A 10,480-nucleotide genomic window follows, 5' to 3' on the forward strand; every position below is an offset into this window, starting at 1 on the left:
CTTTAGTCTGCACAACAGTCTCATCTCATTATATATTACACACACACACATATCTCCTTTCTGCCTTCCAAGGTAAGGAGCAGTTCACACGTAGATTTAGACAGGTCATAGGGTTTGGGTTGTGTTTCAGTGTGAGGGGCCTGAGTTTGTGTGAGTGACAGCACAGCAGAGCATCTTATCTGATCCTGGTTGAAGACCCGCAATTGGCCTTACATCTGTTTATACTTCCATACTGAAAAGCAATTGTACAAATGTATGTGTACCTAGTCTCTCACACACAGCTACATTATACACAGATACAGGAAGTCCAGGTCTGTGAGCACACAGCTTAATGGCTCTGAGTCAGATGAGTCCAGCCTTGTTAGCCTTGTCGTGATTCTAGTCTTCTTAGTTTCGTCCCGATTGGCTAGTCGTGATTCCATGGTCTTCTGAACCTAGTCGATTGGGCAATACCCACTGGAGGAGGGGGAATGAAACTCAATGTCTTTGTCTCTCATAAAGTCAATGTAAAGGTTTCCTGTCCTGGCAGACTTCTTCCTAGTTGTTTTCTGTCTCCCAGGCAGCCTGACAGTATAATCTCTCTGTCCCGGCTGCTCTCCCTCCGTACAGACCCGCCCCGCCCACTACAGCCTGTTTTGTCAGGCCTTTGTCAGCTGACCAGGAAAAGATAAACTGGGTCAGAGAGCCACTGCCCAGCACCTCCCTCTTTCTGTACTCCTTCCCTCTATCCAGGTCTCTCTGTCTGTTCTTCCTTTCACACAGTCATGCTGCCTGCCCGGTCATGGTGTAGGTTAATGTCTGTTGCTTCTGCTCGTCCAGTCAAAGGAAGCAACAGACATGGAAATGGCTCTCCCAACACTTTATTTTAGACTGCTGTCAGTCCTATGAAATGGTCTTGATTAATGCTTCCAGAGTAGTAAATGAGTGTCCATGTGGTTTAGAAAGAACATTTTGTGGGGACTAGCAAGGTGAGCAAAGAGGATAATGGAAGGGACCCACATAAGGAGGCATACCCAAGCAGTCTCTAAGAGGATGTTGATGCTTGCGTCCAACAGTAGTACTACACTCCGAGAGTACTAGTTAGTGTTCCCAGAGGGGATTGTCCTTTGCTCCTCTGGAATCCTGCTCAGCCTACCGTGGAAGTGAAGTAGAGGCAGCAATGACCTTCTGAAGAAACATTATCTATCGGCTGTTGTAAACACTCAGGATGTGGCCGTGGTGTCGTTTTGACAGTAATGTAACATTTGACATGTTTCTGTACAGGGAGAGAGAAGGATCTCTTGGTCAGTGTGTGTGTGTGTGTGTGTGTGTGTGTAGCCCTGTCGCTGTCTCAACATTGACAGATGAAGTAGAGACCATGGGGTCAGGAAATGGTGTTGGTGTTATTGTTGGTTGTGTGACGTACTGTCACAGATAAGGAAGTGACCAGCATAACGAATACACTAAGGGCATGTAGTTCCGCGGCTGTTGCTAAAACAACACCGGTCTGGATAGCAGCTTTTACTTTACATTAACGCAAATGGGGAGGTTTATGACATTGGTAGGTATGATTTTAATTATGACTAGGCAAACTCAATGTACACATTGAGGACCAATGACACCTGAGATAGAATCCAGCCAATATATTTAAATTTTTTAAACTAGGCAAGTCCGTTAAGAACAAAATCTTATTTACAATGACGGCCTATTACTGGTTCTACTGAAGAACTTGTGTGAAACTTCAGTTCAAAGTTTTATTATAGTCAAATTGCAGAATGCAGGCTCTCTCTGAAATATATTTGATTGCCCCATTTATAAATGGGTGTGTTCAAACTGTACTGAGCACTTTTCTCTCTCCCTCTGTGTCTTACAGACGTTGAAGCGCAAGGAGAAGGAGTATGAGCATGAGATGGAGAGACTGGCGCGGGAGAAAATCGCTACTCAGCAGCGATTGGCTGAGCTGAAGAACGAGCTGAGCCAATGGATGAATGTCATGGAGATAGACCGTGTTCTCAGACAGACGGTTCAACCAGAAGACGACCAGGCTTCTACCTCTACTGCCTCAGGTACGCTCAATCAATCGATTTAACCAAGCTATCAAATTAATTAAGAAAACCGTTTTGCTTATAAATAGATCTATGGACACACCGATCAAAAATGTTTGCATTGAACGAGAACCCTGATTCTCACCGACACAGGAGTAGGTCTCTTTTGCCTGTGTGAAGCAGGATGTGAATTCTGACACCACTTGAAGCTGGGATGTCCCTAGTATTTAATTTGCTCTTCCGACTGTCCAGAAACTCCTTGCTGAACCCTACATCTCAGCCACTAACAACACATATGCCTGGAATCCTTACATCATAGTGCAGCAGGAGAGAGGGGGTTTGTCGCAGTAGCGATCCGAGATCGATTTAGAGCCAGTAATCAAAAATAATTTTAAACAAATAGATTTCAAACAATTTTTGTCATATATGGACACGATTTTAATATGAGATGAGAGTTCAGGAAGCCAAACTAGAGCTCTGTGAAGTTCACAGCGATGGGGGCAGACATTTTGCTTGAGACCGTTAGAAAATATGTATTTTACAGTTAAGGTGAAATCTTATAGTTAGTATATTCTAATTATAAAAACGACTATTTGTAGAAAGCATAAGTCATTTCAAGCCTTATTCAAACATTTGTTTTGTTGAAATAGGAAATAAACCCAGCAACAACTAAAAAAAGTCCCTTTTTAAGGACCCTGTCTTTCAAAGATAATTTGTGAAAATCCAAATAACTTCACAGATCTTCATTGTAAAGGGTTTAAACACTGTTTCCCATGCTTGTTCAATGAACCATAAACAATTAATGAACATGCACCTATGGAACGGTCGTTAAGACACTAACAGCTTACAGACGGTAGGTAATTAAGGTCACGGTTATGAAAACTTAGGACGCTAAAGAGGCCTTTCTACTGACTCTGATAGACACCAAAAGAAAGATTCCCAGGGTCCCTGCTCATCTGCGTGAATGTGCCTTAGGCATGCTGCAAGGAGGCATGAGGACTGCAGATGTGGCCAGGGCAATAAATTGCAATGTCCGTACTGTGAGATGCCTAAGACGGTGCTACAGGGAGACAGGACGCACAGCTGATCGTCCTCGCAGTGGCAGACCACGTGTAACAACACCTGTACAGGATCGGTACAGCCGAACATCACACCTGCGGGATAGGTATAGGATGGCAACAACAACTGACCGAGTTACACCAGGAACGCACAATCCCTCCATCAGTGCTCAGACTGTCCGCAATAGGCTGAGAGGCTGGACTGAGGGCTTGTAGGCCTGTTGTAAAGGCAGGTCCTCACCAGACATCACCAGCAACAACATCGCCTATGGGCACAAACCCACCATCGCTGGACCAGTGCTCAGTGCTCTTCACTGACAAGGTGCGGTTTTATCTGATGGTCGGATTCGTGTTTATCATCAAAGGAATGAGCGTTACACTTGAAGCGGGATCGAGGTGGAGGGTCCGTCATGGTCTGGGGCAGTGCGTCACAGCGTCATCGGACTGAGCTTGTCATTGCAGGCAATCTCAACGCTATGCGTTACAGGGAAGACATCCTCCTCCCTCATATGGTACCCTTCCTGCAGGCTCATCCTGACATGACCCTCCAGCATGACAATGCCACCACGCACAGAATGAGCTGTATGGCTGATTTCCTGCAAGACAGGAATGTCAGTGTTCTGCCATGGCCAGTGAAGAGACCGGATCTCAATCCCATGTGAGCACGTCTGGGACCCGTTGGATCGGAGGGTGAGGACTAGGGCCATTCCCCCCAGAAATTTCCGGGAACTTGCAGGTGACTTGGTGGAAGAGTGGGGTAACATCTCACAGCAAGAACTGGCAAATGTGCTGCAGCACTTAATGCAGCTGGTGGCCACCAGATACTGACTGTTACTTTTGATTTTGACCCCCCCCCCCCCCCTTTGTTCAGGGACACATTATTCCATTTCTGTTAGTCACATGTCTGTGGAACTTGTTCAGTTTGTCTGTTGAATCTTATGTTCATACAAAATGTGTAAATATAAGTTTGCTGAAAATAAATCCTCTCACTGTCAACGGAGTTTATCTTTTTTTGCTGAGTTTTCATATTTGTACTTAAACTTCTTCAAAAGTGATTATACCTCCAGCAATTGTTTTTATAAATGACCAGAAAGGTGAGATTTGAACCTTTCTTGGAGTATGCAGCATTACTAGTTATTGTTTATGGCCCTCCTGATAAATAATTACCTTTGGGGATTATGTAGATCACATTTAACTGGTTTAAGATATAAGGGGGATCATAGCTATATAGTTCTATATTGGACCTTATAATTATAATCATTATAAATTGTATACCATTTGAGGTTCTTGACAATTGCAATGAATTACTTGTAAAAAGTCCCTGAAAGTCCTTGAATTTGACTTGCCGGTGTCTGTATAAACCCTGTTTTAAAGGTTGTATAGTCCTAAACCTAGGTTGTTGTATAGGTGGAGTTATGGGCCAATTTGCACATATTCACTTTCATTCCTAAGTACACATGTAGAACTTCATGAAAATCCTTGTTATTTTTGTTTCAAACCATTTTGAAATGTTGATCTCAATTGCACACTATTTATAGAAAGACCAAACGACACTAGTTCCTACACAGTGTTTTAAGAATGTACAAAGCGGTCATATCTGTGACGTTATCAAGTGTAAAGTTCATGTGTTCTTTCTGTCTGTCACACAGAGGGTGAAGACATCATGGATGACGACATGGATGAGGAGAATGTTCCGGCAGCCTTACCCACCGTGCCTCAACAAGCCATGCAACCCGAGTTGTACAAGACTGTGACCACCACTCCCATAACCCCCACCACCTCCATCCTCACCCAACACATCTCCAGCCAACACAAGGCCCAAACGTACCCCCACCCGCTGTCACCCCTGGCTGTCTCAGCTACATTCTCCACCCCAGCATCCAACATCACCACCACCACCCCTATCCAGGCACTCTTATCGCCTCACACACACATCGTAACCTCCCCTAGCACCCTCTTCCCGGCTCACACACACATGGTGACTGCCCACGCTCATACTCACATGGTAAAGGCCCCCAGCCTCCAGCCCACAGTCATTGCCCACGCCTCGGCTTCCCACGCCTCTGTCATCCAGGCCGTCAACCACGTCATCCAGGCTTCATCTGGAGGAGCCAAGCACATCACCCATCTAGCTCCCCCCTCCTCAGCCCCCATGCAGCTGGCCCCAGGGCACCACCACCAGCCCATCGGAGACATCTCCATCCACCCTGTTACCCACCTGGGCCAGCACCATCTACCCACCATCTACCCCCAGTCCGTGGCTGTCACCCAGCCAGCCATGGTGGGCCACATCACCCATACTCTCGCCCAGGTCAATGGTACTGCCCCCAGCCAGAGCACAACCACCATCATGGGAAAGCAGACGGCAGTTGGTGCCCAGGTGGTGACACATCACCAACAGCTGCTGAACCCTGTAACTATGGTGACCTTGCCTTCATTCCCCGTTAGCACTCTGAAGCTAGCCTGATCTCTGAACCAGGCCAGAGCCATCCTGAAGCTAGCCTGAGAACCAAGCTACATGAACAGGCCACACCCACCCTGAGGTGGCCAGAGTCAGGCTGAAGTCGGAGACAGACCTCCAGATCTGGAGACCATCGGCCTCAGAGCAGACCAGCCGGACAGGAACCAGCCCAGACTCCGAGCCCAGGGCGACTGAAGCAGGCCCAGAGTGAGGCAGGCACCAGGACTACTGTACTGACAAACAAATGTAAAAGCCTTCATACTGGACGCAAATCCTCATATTCACTGATGATTCTCAAACTGCATTATTAACTAACCTGATGCATTACAGCTGTCAATAAGAAGTAACTCAGAACATTCCAAAAAGAAACTATAAAAATGTACAATTTTTTAAAATATATCTTTATAATGGTTGTGAGAGGTGAAAGACAGCCTATGTTGTTGTTGGGCTGAGTATGATGTCCAGGATGGTAATGTTGATAGAGTGTGATATTGTATAGGATGCAGTGGAGAGAATCACATGGAGACATTCTCTGTCTGGCCCTCCTTTGTGTTCATATCTACAGTAGCTAATAGTGCGAGACATCCAATGTCCAAGGCAGTCAGACCTGCATATTTTCATTCAGGACCGGTTTTTATATTTCTGGTACAGGGTCACGTATTCCACAGCCAAGAGTATTTACAAACCACACTGCTAATGACTGTGGTGGTGCCACTATTTGCTATTATGAAAGCACCAAGGTTTTAGATTTAACTGAAGTCTACCAGAGGCCAGGGCCTGTATTCACAAATCACCTGAATAGTTGTGCTGATCTAGGATCTGCCTGTATAATCTCATTCATTATGATTTTAGTCTAAACTGATACTAGATAAGCACTCCTACTCTGAGACACTTTGTGGATACGGGCCTTGATGTGACCAGAAGGCAAAGCATCCAATTTCAGACCGCTGAATCGGGGTCAGAGAGACTTGCTCTCTGGCTGTGTGATTGGTAGGTGTTGGCACGTCAGCGTCAGCATGGGATCAGTGTGTGTGTGTGTGTGTGTGTGTGCGCTCGCGCTAGCAACTAAGCGCCATAAAGGAGCACATTGAGGACATAATTGCTGGGACCTCCCCTTCCCACTACCCAGGCACATGGCTGTGAAGTGAAACCTAAAACACGGCCTGGCCGTTCTTCTCCCACTGCAGCGCTGTCGTATTACTGCATGTTCCACAGGCTTCCCCTGCTGGTGGTAAACCACAACGGCATGTAAAATGGTCATTGAGTGTACTAGTTTGTAATAACATATAATGTGTGTGTGGCCCAAGCAGGAATCAAACCCAAATGCTGGCATTACCAGTTCCACCATGCACATCTGAAGCAGGTGATGTAAGTATATCTGTGAGGACTTTTCACAAAACTGAACAACCACTCAGTTTAGCACAGGAGTAAAACTACAATACTCAAGTGGCTACATATTACCACAATTTATATATATATATATGGCAGGAGCCATAGCAGGCACAATCACTGTAAATTGTTCCTGGAGTATCTATGTATGTGTAATAAAGTAGCTATATAGTGAGGCATATCTTGTTTGTGTTGCAGCAGTGATCTTGTTTAACTAAGGCCTTCGGCAGTCACGGTAGACCATTGAAGTGAATGTGGCAGTTTGAGGTTAAACGGCATGGTCAGGCAGTCACCTACGCCATTTTATCCTCTTTTTCCACCAACTATATGAATTATCTGGTATATCAATTCTTATCTAGATTCTCGTGTTGGCCGTCCACTGCACTATTACACGACCTGTGTAGCTGAGATTCAACTTTTAACTTCTAGCACTTTGATATGCTACTTAATAACCCCAATTAAAGCAAAACTGGTTTACAACTGTACATAGCACTCGCAAAGACAGCACGTGACTGTGTTCCTCTTCACTTAATCTGAATGGTTTTGTGTCTGTCTTTGGGAGGAAGAATGGACATGGTAGTCGTAACATTTAAAAATATATATTTGATCAATCTTTGTGTGGAATGGAACAGTATGTATGTATGTACACATTCAATAATGGTTTTAGTGTATTTTAAAGATTTGCCTGTTTTTGCATGTAGATTGGTGATTTTGGTTCATATGTAGATTTTTATGCCAGCTGTTTTCTGAGACCATGTACAGTACTGTATACTGCGGGAGAGCTTTCAGAGCCCTTTCCACAAAGTTTGTTTTCCCTATGGAGAAAGTGGAAGTTCTATATTGCCTGTACATTTTGGACTGCGTTTAGATTTAATTGTCCATTATGTAAAAAGAGAAATCATTTAAATGCATAAGTGGAAAATGCTTAAGATACCTAATAAATATTATTACATTTATAACTTCTTGCTTTGGTCAATTTATTTGATCTACATTTTTAGGGTGTGTGTAGGCTCGCTTAGCAACACTCTATCGCAATACAAAGTAGGAGTAGTAGAAAATGGCTAGAATGAAGAGAGACCAGATGTTACTTCCTTTATTGTATTACAATTCATTGCATCCTTTCTCTTCCTCAATGACTTTATAAAGTGCTGGATTCAATCCGAGCGAGCTTTGTCCACAATGCACTTTTTCGGAGCCCACATTCACGGTAACCGCTGCATATGTTGGCTCAATGGGAAAATGCGTTTTATTGGAGCGTTGCCAATCTGCGCTCAGATTGAATCCTGGCCAAAGTAATTTATTATAAATGTATTCAGAAAAAGTAGTATGACAACATTCTTATTTTCTGCCTTTGTTCTAGTGTGATTTTGGACTGGGTCTGTAGGTGAATCTCTAAGCGTTTGATGGATCAGAATAGAACAGGTCAATAGAACAATGTTGCTTACAAAGAGAATGTGAAATAAAAATATTTTATTCTGATTATTTCAAATCAATTTCTGGTACTCGTACTAATAATCCAAACAAATGTATATTTTTGTCTCATGACTTGTTCCTTGTGAATGAACTGACATTTACACCTGAGGAAAATAAATACACATGCACAACTATTCATCTTCTTCATGAAAGAAAAGTGTTAAGTCAAAATTCTTGGGAGGAAACACCTAAATGATAAGTAATTATAATTTATCTTGTGTTGAGTGCATAATATATATACTATAATAAAATCATCCACTCATACATATCTACTTAATGTACTTCAAAATAGAGGGTGCATACTTACTGTCCACAAACATAATCAAGAAAAATATCACCCATGAATGAAGGCCTGCTACATCAGGCACCTCTATAACAGACACTATACCCACAAACAACCTTACTGAAGTGACCCTGTCATTCTCTAGCCCCCTGACCTCTGGCAGAATAAGGGCCTTGTCCTGTCTGCTTGGTCCCCAGGCCAGCATCTCTTGGCTGGCACAGTTAGCTCAAGGCTTCTATTTTCTCCTCTTGGGTCATGTTCAGTGAAAAAAAATATTAAAATGGGGAGTTAATGCTGGAACTTGTCCATTTGAGCCAGGATTTAGTCAGATTGCAGGTTTTGCACTGAGGCTTTTAAAAGGCAATGTTCTCTGCGTTTGCAGAGATCCCATCACGTATGTCAGCTTAATCTGAAATTGCCTTTAAAAGTCGCAACGTCTATACTCGGATTGTATCCCAGTCTAAGAACTCATTTTCGCTGCAAAATGTTTTACTACGACCTGAGGACGAACCTGCAAGTCAACAATATTACAGCAAACTCTCAAACTATCATTACAGATATCAGAACTGTAAGTAGTGGGTTTCCTTTTTAAGTAAAATACAAGAATGAACAACCCATGGTTGAGCATGCTGGAATTGGGAGAGTGAAGGACATTAGTTAGCCCTATTAACATGTCAAAAAAACACCCAACAGTACTTCAGTAACATATGTTGAAATTAAAAATAAAAATGGTGAAAAAATTATTCATTCCACGCTATTCTGTGTAGCAATGCAAAAAAAAGCAATAACAAGTGATAGATGCAACCCCGTAACAAAAACATTTACAAATGTAACATTGTAGTAAAAAAAAGTAACACATTTTATCTGTATGACCATCTATAGTATTGACCTTTAACAAAAATGCTCTTGGGAAAAAATTGTGCATGACAAAAAAAAAATTTTGGGCAGGCCAACCTCCTTCCCAACAGACCTTGTCTAGGGTGGTTAAGACCACACAACTACATTTGTTATGAGATAGACTTTCAAACACCTAGCAGAGGGACAGGACAACACATTCCCTACAGTCTACCCCTTAACCAATGTCAGGGTTAGAGTTCACTAAGGAGAAACATCAATGAACATTGAAGTGTTAACTTTTTGCCTTCCAGTTCATTGCTATCTTGAGAAGACCACAGGTAAACTATGAGTGGAAAGAGGGCAGGCAGGCCGTAACCCTTTAAGGACAAGCAGGTGGTTAGGTCGGTACTATCCGGCCCGGTGTTGTGCTCCAGCAATGGCACTCGAAAGGAGTGCCCGTTGTTACTGTTAGAGTTTCCACAACAGGTGTGGAGACACAGGACTTCCATGTTGTTGGAAGAGAAGGCAAATTCTCTCCACGCCACCTCCTGTCTGTGAATACCTCATGCCTGGTCGTGGATCAGTCTCTGATAGTGAGGGTTATTGACTAAATGAGGAGTGGTGGCTGTTGGGGTTGGATGAGCTGGAGTTGACAATGTTTGTGGACTAGAGTAGAGTGGTACTAGTAGTGGAAAGAGGGGGCCTGCATTTACAGAGGGGCAGGGGTTCTAGTAGTAGCCTGGGTTAATAGGCCTCCTTCTGCGTGTGCATTTGTTCCTGGATCTTTGTGAGCATCTCTTGCATTCGCCGCAACTGTGGAGAAAAGAGACAAGAGGCCGCTGTCAGTCAAACACCTGGGACATGAAGCAAAACACAAAAAAACACAAGTAGGGACTGGGGAGATGCTCACAGGCTTTAGGAACTCTCATACCAATAACCTTGCGCTATCCAATCA

At 43.7% G+C, this 10,480-nt stretch overlaps 2 protein-coding genes across 4 annotated transcripts in view; one reads left to right on the forward strand and one right to left on the reverse strand.

Moving 5' to 3' along the window:
- The window catches only part of LOC139385443 (max-binding protein MNT-like), a 29,430-nt gene extending 21,542 nt beyond the window's left edge, over positions 1-7,888 (forward strand). For both annotated transcript variants that reach the window (XM_071130492.1, XM_071130491.1), the window contains 2 exons: positions 1,853-2,045; positions 4,732-7,888. In XM_071130492.1, the coding sequence (XP_070986593.1) occupies positions 1,853-2,045; positions 4,732-5,549 (1,011 nt within the window). In that variant the 3' untranslated portion in view covers positions 5,550-7,888. The remainder of the gene's footprint in view (positions 1-1,852; positions 2,046-4,731) is intronic.
- A 123-nt stretch (positions 7,889-8,011) lies between these two features.
- LOC139385444 (septin-4-like) overlaps positions 8,012-10,480 on the reverse strand; it is a 29,834-nt gene continuing 27,365 nt past the window's right edge. The window contains exon 12 of one of the 2 annotated variants that reach the window (XM_071130497.1): positions 8,012-10,338. In XM_071130497.1, coding sequence (XP_070986598.1) covers positions 10,270-10,338 — 69 coding nt within the window. In that variant the 3' untranslated portion in view covers positions 8,012-10,269. The remainder of the gene's footprint in view (positions 10,339-10,480) is intronic. The other variant, XM_071130495.1, reaches the window with a different exon arrangement.

This window comes from Oncorhynchus clarkii, chromosome 27 (assembly GCF_045791955.1).
Source record: "Oncorhynchus clarkii lewisi isolate Uvic-CL-2024 chromosome 27, UVic_Ocla_1.0, whole genome shotgun sequence".
NCBI lineage: Eukaryota > Metazoa > Chordata > Actinopteri > Salmoniformes > Salmonidae > Oncorhynchus > Oncorhynchus clarkii.